At 48.1% G+C, this 15,277-nt stretch overlaps 1 protein-coding gene across 1 annotated transcript in view; it reads left to right on the forward strand.

The window, feature by feature from the left end:
* LOC129715027 (exocyst complex component 6B-like) overlaps positions 1-15,277 on the forward strand; it is a 274,298-nt gene that overhangs the window by 90,421 nt on the left and 168,600 nt on the right. The window contains exon 5 of the mRNA XM_055664851.1: positions 403-448. Coding sequence (XP_055520826.1) covers positions 403-448 — 46 coding nt within the window. The remainder of the gene's footprint in view (positions 1-402; positions 449-15,277) is intronic.

The raw sequence follows: 15,277 nt of genomic DNA on the forward strand, positions 1-15,277 counted from the left end.
CACGCTAGAGGCAGGAAACATGTTCCCGATGTTGGGGGAGTCCAGAACCAGGGGCCACAGTTTAAGAATAAGGGGTAAGCCATTTAGACAGAGATGAGGAAACACTTTTTCACAGAGAGAGTGGTGAGTCTGTGGAATTCTCTGCCTCAGAGGGCGGTGGAGGCCAGTTCTCTGGATGCTTTCAAGAGAGAGCTAGATAGGGCTCTTAAAGATAGCGGAGTCAGGGGATATGGGGGAGAAGGCAGGAACGGGGTACTGATTGGGGATGATCAGCCATGATCACATTGAATGGCGGTGCTGGCTCGAAGGGCCGATTGACCTACTCCTGCGCCTATGTCTATTGTCTAAACTAAACAGGTACTGATGACAGTGTGTGATCTTTGTCCTTCTTCTCCCCCTCAGTTCTGGAGATGTACAGCAAGTTACGAGAACAGATGAAGACTAAAAGGTAAGTTGCAGTCTTGCTTTACAACTTTCTTTTACTACTCCTTGGCTGCCAAGGGCATTGCATTGAAGCTGGAGTATCTGGAGACAAGGAATAGGTGATGTTTCGGCTTGAGATGCTTCTTCAGACAGAGAGTCGGGGGAAAGTTATATACGAGAGCTATAGACGGTGATGTGGAGAGATAGAGAACAAATGAATGAAAGATGTGCAAAATAGTAACGATGATAAGGGCATTATTAATAATAATATAATACATTTTATTTTTGGGCGCCTTTCAGAAATCTCAAGGTCACCTTATAGAGAGTAACAGGAATAAAAAACATATAATCAAAATAAAATAAATAATAGGGACATCACAGAAACACAAATTAAAAACAGAATTCAATCCAAAAACAAAAAATCAAAAACACAACATTATTGCACCATTGGGCTAGGTGAAATCGAGTAACAGACAATGAGACTATACACGTCGACTTTGAAGATAGACACAAAATACTGGACTGGCAGCATCTCTGGAGTGAAGGAATGGGCGAAGTTTTGGGTCGAGACCCTTCTTCAGACTTTGTTTGACGAAAAAAGTCGACTTTGAATCCCGTACAACAACTTTGGTGGGGGAGAGACGGAGAGAGAGGGGACGCAAGGGTTACTGGAAGTTGGAGAAATCATTATTGATAAGAAAATGTCCGTGCGGCGCCCGTTTCTGATGGTTGGCGTGGACAAGATGCCCCTTTGTTATTCTGTGTAACTCCGACTCTGCAATGGACAATTGGCTGAAAAATCGTCTGTGTGAAGAAAATGCAAAATCGGAACGGACTTTCATCAGAAAATATCCAATGTTGGATCCTAATGCTAACCCTGGAAAATGAAAAGACAACATTTCTAACTTGGGGGTGCATATTTGGCTGCTGTTCCCCCCCACATTGCTTGTTCATTTATGTAACTCCGACTCTCCAATGGACAATTGGACAATTGGCTGAAAAATCGTCTGTGTGAAGAAAATGCAGTCGGAACGGACTTTCATCAGAAAATATCCAATGTTGGATCCTAATGCTAACCCTGGAAAACGAGAAGACAACATTTCTAACTTGGGGGTGCATATTTGGCTGCTGCTCCCCCCCACATTTGCTTGTTCATGCCATTTTAGCAGAGAAATCTCAGCTGGTGACAGGATCTTTATTGGGATTGAGTAAGATGCAAAAACATATTTGTAACTCTTCCATCGTAAGTTGGAACTATGAATAATACCCGGCACAACCTTCCAATTTGGAAGAACGTTATAATCCTACAAAGCAATTCATTCGTCATGTCAGTGGTGGCTGTCAGTGGAGTGCATGTTGTCTGGTTGCATGACGGCCTGGTTCGTCAACTCGGATGCCTAGGAGCGAAGGAGACTGCAAAAAAGTGCTGGACACTGCCCGGGTACTGACCTCCCTTCCTATTGTGGACGCAGCCCAGACCATCACACAAACCAACCTCCCTTCCATTAACTCCATCTACACCTCACGCTGCCTCGGCAAGGCCAGCAGCATCATCAAGGACCAGTCTCACCCCGGCCACTCCCTCTTCTCCCCTCTCCCATCGGGCAAGAGGCACAGAAGTGTGAAAACGCACACCTCCAGATTCAGGGACAGTTTCTTCCCAGCTGTTATCAGGCAACTGAAACATCCTACCACAACCAGAGAGCGGTGCTGAACTACTAGTTCAAGTTCAAGTTCAAGTGAGTTTATTGTCATGTGTCCCTGTATAGGACAATGACATTCTTGCTTTGCTTAAGCACACAGAAAAATAGTACTACCTACCTCTTTGGTGACCCTCGGACTATCCTTGACTGGACTTTGCTGGCTTTACCTTACACTGAACGTTATTCCCTTATCGTGTAACGGCTCGATTGTAATCATATATTGTCTTTCTGCTGACTAGATAGCACGCAACAAAAGCTTTTCACTGTACCTTGGTGCACGTGACAATAAACTAAACTGAACTCAAAGGGATTTACCGGAGTCGCTGCCTCAAGAAGGCAGCCAGCATCGTCAGGGACCCATATCATACTGGCCACGCGCTCATTTCACCCTGCCATCGGGAAGAAGGTACAGGAGCCTGAAAACTGTAATGTCCAGGTTCAGGAACAGCTTCTTCCCTACAGCCATCAGGCTATTAAATGCGACAAACCGTCTAATTCCAAAATCGGAGGTTCAAAGAGACTTGGGAATGCGGGTGCAGGATTCCAAATTGGCTTGAAGGGCCGAATGGCATCTATTGTCTATTGTCTAAGTAGTTAATATGCAAGTAGAATCGGTAGTATGAGAGAGCTAGAATACAAACACAGGGATGTAATGGTGAGGCTTGAGAAGGTGCTGGTCAGGCTGTATTTGGACCATTGTGAGCAGTTTTGGGGCCCATATCTGAGGAAGGATGTGCTGGCATTGGAGAGGATCCAGAGGAGGCTTACGGGATTGATCCCAGGAATGAGTGGGTTAACATATGATAAGCATTTCAAGGAACTGGAGTTTAGAAGAATGAAGGGGGGACTCCATTGAAACTTACTGAATAGCGACTTGCCTGGATAGAGCGGATGTGGAGAGGATGTTTCCATTAGCGGGAGAGTCTAGGACCAGAGGGCACAACCTCAGAATAAAAGGATGCACCTTTAGAAAGGAAATTAGGAATTTCTTTAGTCAGAGGGTGGTGAATCTGTGGAATTCATTGTCACAGACGGCTGTGGAGGCCAATGGATATATTTAAGGCAGAGATAGGTTCTTGAATAGTACGGGTGTCGGGTTATGGGGAGAAGACAGGGGAGAGAGATAGATCAGCCATGATTGAATGGCAGAGTAGACTTGATGGGCCGAATGGCCTAATTCTGCTCCTAGAAATTATGAAATTATGAACTACAAATAAGCTGTGAACTGGATAGACTTGGGGGCATTATTTTTGTATTTGCACTATTACTGTTTTTTTTAATATGTATATATACAGAACCTTTTTTGTTGTTTAGCATGGTGTTTACAGAATATTATGTTTATATATCTGTTACGCTGCTGCAAGTAAGAATTTCATTGCTCTGTTTGAAGACATTTGACAATACTTGACACTCTTGGAATTGTCAAGCAATTAGGAATGTGATTTATGTTACATCGTTACTGTTGACATTGTTAAGAATTTCATGCAAGTTTTTTTATAAAAACAGAATTGGCTTCCGGTTATTGGTATTGGTTTATTATAGACAATGGGTGCAGGAGTAGGCCATTCGGCCCTTCGAGCCTGCACCGCCATTCAGCTGATCATCCCCGATCAGTACGCCGTTCCTGCCTTCTCCCCACATCCCCTGACTCCGCTATCTTTAAGAGCCCTACCTATCGCTCTTTTGAAAGTTTCCCACCGCCCTCTGAGGCAGAGAATTCCACAGATTCACAACTCTCTGTGAGAAAAAGTGTTTCCTCGTCTCCGTTCTAAATGGCTTACTCCTTATTCTTAAACTGTGTGGCCCAAGGTTCTGGACTCCCCCAACATCGGGAACATGTTTTCCATCTACTCCTTGCCATCGTCCTCTTCTTGCGTGTGGCGTGCACAGCCTAAAGTTGTAGGCCAAGGGCAGACATCCAGGCCAGGACAGCATCAGTTGGTGAATGGCTTTGATGCTACCAGGGAAAAGCCTCAATGCGCAGTCATTCACGATGTGTGGGATGGTCTGGTCCGGATGTCCGCAGTCGCAAGCAGGACTGTCTGTCGCCCTCCCCACTTATGCAGGTGATGGGCTGTTCTTGCATGGAGGGTGCGCATTCTGTTCAGGGTTAGCCATTGCTTGCGATTCAGGTCATATCCCGATGGTTTCACTGTGGGGTCTGCGATCACCTCTCCGTTGTTGGTGTTGGCATCTTTCCAGTCTCCGCGCCACTCAGTCTTGGAGTCCAAGTCTTCCAGGGATTTAACGGAAGGGTTTGTGGGACTTCAGGCGTATGATGGGCAGATTGTTCACATTGCCATGTGAATTTCTCTTTGACTATTTCAATCTCAGGACAGGAAATCAAAAGCTTGGCAGTAGAGTTAGACAGTCCGAACATTTTTTGCCAAGGTGGAAATATCAAAGACTTGAGGGCGTAGCTGAGAGTCACAGAGTCACCGCCATTCCAGTCCTGTTTCCGCCGCCCTCAAAGACCATGCGCTCCAGGTTGCGCAGCGGTAGAGTTGCTGCTTCACAGCGCCGGGGACCCAGGTTCCATCCTGACCACGGGTGCTGTCTTCTCCCCGTCACTTGCCTGGGTTTTCTCTCGGTGCTCCGGTTTCCTCCCACACACCAAAGACATGCAGGTTTATAGGTTAATTGGCTTTGGTAAAATCTGTAAATTATCCCTAGTGTGTGTAGGATAGCGCTAGTGTTTGACTTTAGTTTATTGCCACGTAATAACGCCCAAGTTTCTTAACTGTTTCTTAAACGATAGGATAGTCCCAGCCTCAGCTCCCTCCTCTGGCAGCTCGTCCCATACACCCACCACCCTCTGTGTGAAAAAGTAACCCCTCGGATTCCTATTAAATCTTTTCTCCTTCACCTTGAACCTATGTCCTCTGGTTCTCGATTCCCCTACTCTGGGCAAGAGACTGTGTGCGTCTACCCGATTTACTCCTCTCATGATTTTGTACACCTCTACATGATCTCCCCTCATCCTCCTGCGCTCCATGGAATAGAGACCCAGCCTACTCAACCTCTCCCTATAGCTCACACCCTTTAGTCCTGGCAACATCCTCGTAAATCATTTCTGAACCCTTTCAAGCTTGACAACATCTTTCCTATAACACGGTGCCCAGAACTGAACACAATACTCTAAATGCGGTCTCACCAAATCTTATACAAGGCGTATATAGAGGTGTAGTTTAATTTAATTTAGTTAAGGGCGGAACTGTGACGCAGCAGCAGAGTTGCTGCCTCAAAACGCCAGAGATCGTGACCTTGGGTGCCGTCTGTACGGAGTTTGTCCGTCCATCCCGTGACCTGCGTGGGTTTTCTCCGGGTGCTCCGGTTTCCTCCCACACTGCATAGACGCAGGTTTGACGTTTAATTGGCTACTGTAAAATTGTAAATTGCCCCTGGTGTTTGTAGGATAGTGTCAGTGTATGCAGATCGCCAGTCGGCACGGACTCGGTGGACCGAAGGGCCTAATTCCATGCTGTATCTCCAAGCTAAACTAAATTAAACTAAACTTGGAAATCAAAAGCATGATCATAGAGTTAAGAGCCTGTCCCACTTGGCGATTTTTTTGGGGGTCTGCTGGCATCATTGACTGACATATCAGGTCACCGAAATGTCGCAGCGTGATGCGGTGTGACACGTCGGGGACGCGCCATGATGACGTATGATGCGCGGTGTTTTTTTTCGAGTCTCGCAACGTATTTTTGTCACCGCTGGATTTTGAAATGTTCAAAATCTTTTGGCTACATGTATATGACTCCGAAAAAATCGCCAAGTGGGACAGGCCCTTTGGGGACAGTCAGAACCTTTTCCCCAGGGTGGAAATACCAAAGACGAGATGGTATAGCTTTAAGCTGAGAGGTTTAGTTTAGTGTAGTTTATCGTCGGATGTTGGGCTGCTGCTGCAGGAGGGGTTTGAGAGTTTTGAGCAATAGTAATGTGTGATTGCAGATCCACTTCTGTAGCCAGCACACAAAGGTTTAGTATGGTGTACGTTTATTGTCACGTGTACTGAGGTACAGCGAAAAGCTTTTGTTGCGTGCGAAAGGGCCTGTCCCACTTTCACAACTTAATTCAAAACCTCTGCCGAGTTTAACGGACCGTTAAAAAAAAAAATCAAGATCGTGGTAATCCCACGAACTTCCACGACTATGTTCACGAACTCCTACGAGTATGTCTGCGAATTCCCACGACTATTTCGATGCCCTCCTTACGAGTGAAAAGTTGCGATTTCTTTCATCCCCACCATTTTTTTACTCGTGGATATTTTTTATCGGGCTGGAAAAAACTTCCCGACTTACCTGATGCCACGAGTACCTACGGCTGGCGTAGCGGGCCGCTACGATATATCTACGAACTCGAACGACCTCCTACGGACTTGTTACGAACATTTGGCGAGTTTGAATCAAGGGGAAAACTCGGGAGAATTTGTGAATTACCTCGTGAAACAGGGACAGGCCCTTAAAGAGTCAGCGGGAAGACGATACGGGATATGAGTCGCTAGGTTTAGGCGCCATCTTGGATCGGGTTTATACAATACCAAGCGGTTACAACGACGGTGGGAGGGTGCATGGAACGCGCTGCCAGGGGTGGTGGTGGTGGTGGTGGAGGCAGAGACTATAGTGGTGTTTAAGAGTCTTTTATAAATGCACATGGATACACTTTTTCTCACAGAGAGTTGTGAGTCTGTGGAATTCTCTGCCTCAGAGGGCGGTGGAGGCCGGTTCTCTGGATGCTTTCAAGAGAGAGCTAGATAGGGCTCTTAAAGATAGCGGAGTCAGGGGATATGGAGAGAAGGCAGGAACGGGGTACTGATTGTGGATGATCAGCCATGATCACAGTGAATGGCGGTGCTGGCTCGAAGGGCCGAATGGCCAACTCCTGCACCTATTGTCTATTGTCTATTGATAAGCAGGGGATGGAGGGATAAGGATCGCAATAAGCACGCGGATGAGATTAGTTTGTCTTGGCATCATCTTCGGCACAGACATTGTGGGCTGAGGGACATGTTCCTGTGCGGCACAGTTCTGCGTTCTATGTTAAGGGTGTCTTGTGGCTTTGGCAAGTCTCTTAACATTATGAGATGAGGTGCTAGCTTCACGTCTTGGCCACTGGACCTCCTTCAGCCAGTGTAATGGACAGACTGATGCCTCATGTTGTGCATCGTGTGAGAAGTGACTGCTGTTAGCATTGGCCAAGCTTCATGGCCGTCTGATTCCCGTAAATAGTTTCTTTGTCTTTTCCTCCATCTGTTCCCCATTTGTGTGACCTTACCAGCTCTGCAACCATCGCTGCCTTTGCTTGCATGTGCACTCCGAGTTGTCCTGAACACAAGTCTTCTTGGTGTCTCTCCTGCGTTAGCTCATAGAAACATAGAAAATAGGTGCAGGAGGAGGCCATTCGGCCCTTTGAGCCAGCACCGCCATCCATTGTAATCATGGCTGATTGTCCCCAATCAATAACCTTGTGCCTGCCTTCTCCCCATATCCCTTGACTCCACTAGCCTCCAGAGCTCTATCTAACTCTCTCTTAAATCCATCCAGTGACTTGGCCTCCATTGCGCTCTGTGGCAGGGAATTCCATAAATTCACAACTCTCTGGGTGAAAAAGTCATTCTTAAATGACCTCCCCTTTATTCTAAGAACCTCCCCTTTCACCATCGAAGGTTGCTGCACAAAAAGCTGCCTCAAGAAGGCAGCCAGTATCATCAAAGACCCACACCACTCTGGTACATGGATAGGACAGGTTTAGCGGTGCTGGCTCGAAGGGCCGAATGGCCTACCCCTGCACCTATTGTCTATTGTCTAGAGGGATGTGGGCCAAACACGGGCTGGTGAGACTGGTGTAGATAGAGTCATAGAGCGATACAGCGTGGAGACAGGCCCTCCGGCCCAACTTGCCCACACCGGCCAACATGTCCCAGCTACACTAGTCCCACCTGCCCGTATTTGGTCCATATCCCTCCAAACCTGTCCTATTCATGTACCTGTCTAACTGTTTCTTAAAAGTTGGGATAGTCCCTGCCTCAACTACCTCCTCTGGCAGCTTGTTCCATACACCTACCACCCTTTGTGTGAAAAAGTTACCCCTCAGATTCCCGTTAAATCTTTCCGCCTTCACCTTGAACCTATGTCCTCTGGCCCTCGATTCCCCTACTCTGTGCAAGAGACACTGAGCGTCTACCCGATCTATTCCTCTCATGATTTTGTACACCTCTGTAAGATCACCCCTCATCCTCCTACACTCCAAGGAATAGAGTCCCAGCCTACTCAACCTCTCCCTAGAGCCCACACCCTCGAGTCCTGTCAACATCCTCGTATATCTTCTCTGTACCCATTCCAGCTGGACAACAGAGTACGTTGGTCCGTGTGGGCAAGTTGGGCCGCTGGGACCTGTTTCCGCGCTATATGACCCTGTGCCTTCATGGCATTAAATCTTTCTGTTTAAGAAGGAACTGCAGATGCTGGAAAATCAAAGGTAGACAAAAGTGCTGGTGCTGGAGAAACTCCGCTGGGTGCAGCAGCATCTATGGAGCGAAGGAAATAGGCAACGTTTCCTTCGCTCCATAGATGCTGCTGCACCCGCGGAGTTTCTCCAGCACTTTTGTCTACAACTAAATCTTCATCCCTGTCAAGTCCCCCCTTCCCCCCCCACATGCTGACGACTGCTGTTAACACACAGCGTGAGTTGCAGCAGCTCCCTGTCCATGATCCAACTCGTTGTCACAGAAGCATCGCGGCTGAGACACATGTTGTCCACTTCCGGATACGATACGAGGCTCATGAACTTGGCATCGCTGCGCAGTTCTGAGAAGCAGATGGCAGCCACAAGCCGTGCTCCTCTTTCAAAACTGCTCGTGGGCCTGGATGGGGGCAGGGCACCGCATCAAGGGAAGGACGCAGACTGAAGAAGGGGCACGCATATAAGCTAAAGGGCCTATCCCACTATCGCGACTTTTCAGCGAGTGTCTTCGGCCTTCAAGCTCGAGGGCACTCGCCTGAAAAACCTCGAGCTGGATCGACCGTCAGGGATGAAACCGCGAGCCGGATCGACTGACTGCGCACACGCACGCACACACACACGCACGCACACGCACACACACACGCACACACACACACACACGCACGCACAAACACACACACACACACACACATGGCAAAGGCGGGGGCCAGGGAAAGCGGGGGAGCGCTGTCTGAAATTCACACTCGCGATGAAGAGGAAGGTAAAAGACGGCTGCACAGTGTACGGTAAATCCTTTAGAGAGCGCGGGGGGGTGTGAGAGAGAGGAAGAGAAGGGGAGACAAGGGGAGAGAAGGGGGGGAGAAGATTTGGAGACACTTTTAAGAAGCCAGACAACTTATAATAAAGTGGGCATTTAACATTACCGGTTTTCCTTGGCCCTGAAAACTCCAATGAGCCAATTAAAATGCCCGGTCAGCAAAGGAGATTGCCTACAGCTGCCCTCGACTGACTAGCGACCCCACTCCATTGCACTACGAGTTCAAAAGAACCATGCCAACCAATTTCTACTCGTGGAACATGTTTCAGCATGGTGAAAAATTCCCCTCGACCAAACTGTGGCCGCGAGTATGCGGGAACTTCCCTCGAGCATGAAGGGGAGTTCCAGTGACCTCATAGGACCACGTGTTGACCATGCTGCGAGTTTGAGTCGAGGGCAAACTCTTCCTAGACTCGCAGATTAGGTTGCCGCCCTTTACCGCGTACCTTTATTATACAAATACTTTTATTCGGAAAATAAAACTAAACATACAGACCATTAACACGACCAAAGGCTGCCTATATGGACAGTTTCCATACAAACGCTCACCAGACTAATACATCGGCAACTTTATCAACAATACACTCGACCTCCCGCGGCGACCAGCCTCCAGTGTCCTCCAGAGTCCCCTTGGACACCGCGTGTTTCCTCTCCACGGACGTAGGCCCAGTAAAGGGGCAGGCACCCAACCCTGATGCAGACCAATTTCCCTCGGGGGATGAATAAAGTTCTATCGTATCGTATTGTATCGTCTCGATGCTGCCAGTCCCGCTGAGTTATCCAGTTATTTGTGTCTATGGTTTAAACCAGCATCTGCAGTTCCTTCCCACACACAATTTTTTTTCGTATTTTGACTTGGAAAGATAAGAACATTGGATCCGACTATTTATTGAAATACACAGGGTCCAAGAGAAATATTTGGCTTTAGACAATAGGTGCCGGAGTAGGCCATTCGGCCCTTTGAGCCAGCACCTCCATTCAATGTGATCATGGCTGATCATCCACAATCAGTACCCCGTTCCTGCCTTCTCCCCATATCCGCCTGACTCCACTATCTTTAAGAGCGCTATCTAGCTCTCTCTTGAAAGTATCCAGCGAACCGGCCTCCACCGCCCTCTGAGGCAGAGAATTCCACAGACTCACCACTCTCTGTGAGAAAAATTGTTTCCTCGTCTCCGTTCTAAATGGCTTACTCCTTATTCTTAAACTGTGTGGCCCCTGGTTCTGGACTCCCCCAACATCGGGAACATGTTTCCTGCCTCTAGCGTGTCCAAATCCTTATATGTTGTGGCCCGGTGGTTGGGCCACCAGCTACACGAACCCTCGGCAGTCGGCCATGTGACTGGGCAATGGCAAGGAGGAGTTGTCACCGGATACAGGGGTGTGTCCTGGGATATAAAACAAACCCTGGTACAACCTTCTTCTCTCTCTCTCTTACTTCGAGCTGACCAGCTCTCTCCTCTCTTTGGGTGAGTGTCCTTCCACCTCAGCAGGGGCTCAGCTCGAGCCCACGAGGCAACATCCTCGCAGCAGCAACTTTATGTTAGAGGACCAACGTACATGTATAACGGACCTTTTATGCCTGAATAAAGTAACCCATTTGTTCACCGTGTTTGGTGCCTCTACACTGTTTCAATAAGATATCCTCTCATCCTTCTAAACTCCATAGTGTACAAGCCCAGCCGCTCCATTCTCTCATGGGGAGTCGGGGTATGGGGAGAAGGCAGGAACGGGGTACTAATTGGGGATAATCGGCCATGATCCAAGCTCTTGATCCGCTCTTTACTCAGAGAGTGGTAGCGGTGTGGAATGAGCTTCCAGTGGAAGTGGTGGAGGCAGGTTCATTGGTATCATTTAAAAATAAATTGGATAGGCATATGGATGAGAAGGGAATGGAGGGTTATGGTATGAGTGCAGGCAGGTGGGACTAAGGGAAAAAAATTGTTCGGCACGGACTTGTAGGGCCGAGATGGCCTGTTTCCGTGCTGTAATTGTTATATGGTTATATGATCACATTGAATGGCAGTGCTGGATCGAAGGGCCGAATGACCTACTCCTGCACCTATTGTCTATTGTCTATTACCACAATTGGATGTGTGCCTCTCTTTAAGATGGTGATGATTACTGTATCTTCGAGACTTCTGGTATGCCCTCCTCTTTCCAGATGTTGCAATAGTGTTTTTGAAACTGAAACTCTTTGACTTTTAAAACTTCAGTGCTGGCCCCAATTTGCTCCCAATTCCTTGTTTATTTTTGTTGGGACGTGACCTTCTGGATCTCTCTCTCACTGGTCTGGCAAGTCTGGCCCACATGGGTTGGTGTGGGACGGATGAATTAAAGGACACTTCATTCCTTTTTCTTTAGTCAGAGGGTGATGAATCTGTGGAATTCTTTGCCACAGAAGGCTGTGGAGGCCAAGTCAGTGGATATTTTTAAGGCAGAGATAGACAGATTCTTGATTAGGACGGGTGGAATTCTGTGGAATTCTCTGCCTCAGAGGGTGGTGCAATGAGGTTCAGGTTGTGGGTCTCTTGGCAACAATCCCACGGAGAGTTACTGAGCACTTTCCGTTTGCAAAAGCTCTGTGGCCGGAGGAGATGGTGTCGGGCACTGCAGGCCATCTTGAGAAGAGAGCTGAGCCAGGAGCCCCAGCTGGAAGGTCAATGAGACATGTTCCCTGGCGTTGGAGGCCTGCCACACCTCCTCCCCATCTGGATCGTGTGTGTCTTTGTGGCGCAGATGTGGGTCGCACTTCCCCAGGACTGGCAGCAAGATGTTAAACCCTGCCCTGGTGGTTTTGCTGAGTCTTCGAGCGTGGGATTCGAGGCGGGGAAGTCGCGGCGAGCGGCAAGGTGGGAACGTGGATCATAATGTCAATAGACAATAGGACCGCCATTCAATGTGATCATGGCTGATCATCCCCAATTAGTACCCCGTTCCCGCCATCTCCCCATATCCCCTGACTACGCTATCTTTAAGGATCTATGGGGTCGATGAACTCGGCAGTTCCGCATGCACGCGTGCACAGCTTCATCGAGTGTCAAATCTGGCCATCTCAGCTCTGATCTGAGGTTTAAATCACTAATGCCATTCACTAAAATGTCCCTCGTTAATTGATCAGTCAGCTGATCGATCGGCCATTGGCTATAGTTAAGAGGGAGTTAGATGTGGCCCTTGCGGCTAAAGGGATCAGAGGGTATGGAGAGAAGGCAGGTACAGGATACTGAGTTGGATGATCAGTCATGATCATATTGAATGGCGGTGCAGGCTCGAAGGGCTGAATGGCCTACTCCTGCACCTAATTCTATATTTCTATAAGCCCTATCTAGCTCTCTCTTGAAAGTATCCAGAGAACCTGCCTCCACCGCCCTATGAGGCAGAGAATTCCACAGACTTACCACTCTGTGAGAAAAAGTGTTTCATCGTCTCTGTTCTAAATGGCTTACCTCTTATTCTTAAAACTGTGGCCCCTGGTTCTGGACTCCCCCAACATCGGCAACATGTTTCCTGCCTCTCCGTGTGTCCAAGCCTTTAACAATCTTATATGTTTCAATGAGAAACCCTCTCATCCTTCTAAACTCCAGAGTGTACAAGCCCAGCTGCATTTCTCTCAGCATATGACAGTTCCGCCATCCCGGGAATTAACCTTGTAAACCTACGCTGCACTCCCTCAATAAAAAGAATGTCCTACCTGAAAATAGGGGGCCAACACTGCACACAATACTCCAGGTGTGACACACAGACTTTACAGACACACAGAATACGGAGTAAGCCATTTAGAACGGAGAGGAGGGAACATTTTTTCTCACAGAGAGTGGTGAGTCTGTGGAAGTCTCTGCCTCAGAGGGCGGTGGAGGCCAATTCTCTGGATGCTTTCAAGTGAGAGTTAGATAGGGCTCTTAAAGATAGCGGAGTCAGGGGATATGGGGAGAAGGCAGGAACGGGGTACTGATTGGGGATGATCGGCCATGATCACATTGAATGGCGGTGCTGGCTCGAAGGGCCGAATGGCTTACTCCTGCACCTATTGTCTATTATCGATTAACACAAAGTGCTGGAGTAACTCAGCGGGTCTGGCAGCATCTCTGGAGTAAGGTCAAATCTGAACAAGAGTTCCGATCTATTCCTTTTCCCCATTGTGTTGGAAGGAACTGCAGACGCTGGTTTACACAAAAGCCAGACACAAAAAGCTGGAGGAACTCTGCGGGTCTGGCAACATCCCTGGAGAAAAGGAAGAGGTGATATTTTGGGTCGAGGCCCTTCTTCAGACTGAGAGTCAAGGGACATGGTGGTGAATCTGTGGAATTCCTTGCCACAGAAGGCCGTGGAGACAGTGGATAGAGAGGATGTTTCCATTAGTGGGAGAGTCTCGGACTAGAGGTCACAGCCCCAGAAGTAGACATTCTTTTAGGATGGAGATGAGGAGAAATTTCTTTAGTCAGAGGGTGGTGAATCTGGGAATTCTTTGCCACCGAAGGCTGTGGAGGCCAAGTCAGTGGATATTCTTAAGGCAGAGATAGATGGATTCTTGATTAGTACGGGTGTCAGGGGTTATGGGGAGAAGGCAGGAGAATCGGGTTGGGAGGGACAGATAGATCAGCCATGATTGAATGGCGGAGTAGACTTGATGGGCCGAATGGCCCTATTCTACTCCTATCTCTTATGATCTTACAACAATTAGTGGGTGTAGTTGAAGGAGAGGTTGTTAACAGTGAGGACCACAGCTCCTCTGATGGAGGAGAGTGTTAGTAGGAGGGAATTTGGCTGGTTCTTCAGTCGAGGATGAAACAGGCTTTAAGGCCTTCCTGTTGGGGATAGAGTGACTGAACATCCCTTGACTTCCCTGGTGCTCAGTCTGAAGGAGAGTCTCGACCTGAAACATCACCCATTCCTTCTCTCCATAGATTGCTGCCTGCCCCGCTGAGTTACTCCAGCGTTTTGTGTCCATCTTCGATTTCAACCAGCATCTGCAGTTCTTTCCTGCACACCAAGTCTGCCCGACCTCTCCTTGCAGTCAATACACCCTACTCCGGGCATTAGTCTGGTGAATAAAAGGCACACGGTGCTGGAGTTACTTAGCGGGTCAGGCAGCATCCGTGGAGAAGGTGGGTCGCTGACGTTTCGGGTCGGGGGCCCTTGTTCGGACTGATTGTCGGTGGTGGAGGTGGGGCAGGTGATGGGAAGATTGCAACCTTCACGTGGTCCGCCCTGTTTCGACGAATGCAATCAACCTGGTGTGCACAATCAAATAAGATCAAATAGAACAAGTTGGCCTACAACTTTAGGCTGTGCACGCCATACGCAAGAAGAAGGTGATGGGTGGATATAATATTGTTCCATACATTGTCCTATAGAAATGAACCATTAACTTAGTTCATAACTTCATAAGTTCATGTCAGAAGAGCAGAATTAGGCCATTCGGCCCATCAAGTCTGCTATGCCGTTCAATCATGGCCAATAAATGTGAGGTTATCCATTTTGGTGGCAAAAACAGGGAAGCAGACTATTATCTAAATGGTGGCCGACTAGGAAAAGGGGAGATGCAGCGAGACCTGGGTGTCATGGTACACCAGTCATTGAAAGTAGGCATGCAGGTGCAGCAGGCAGTGAAGAAAGCGAATGGTATGTTAGCTTTCATAGCAAAAGGATTTGAGTATAGGAGCAGGGAGGTTCTACTGCAGTTTTACAGGGTCTTGGTGAGACCACACCTGGAGTATTGCGTACAGTTTTGGTCTCCAAATCTGAGGAAGGACATTATTGCCATAGAGGGAGTGCAGAGAAGGTTCACCAGACTGATTCCTGGGATGTCAGGACTGTCTTATGAAGAAAGACTGGATAGACTTGGTTTATACTCTCTAGAATTTAGGAG

This window comes from Leucoraja erinacea, chromosome 48, assembly GCF_028641065.1.
Source record: "Leucoraja erinacea ecotype New England chromosome 48, Leri_hhj_1, whole genome shotgun sequence".
NCBI lineage: Eukaryota > Metazoa > Chordata > Chondrichthyes > Rajiformes > Rajidae > Leucoraja > Leucoraja erinaceus.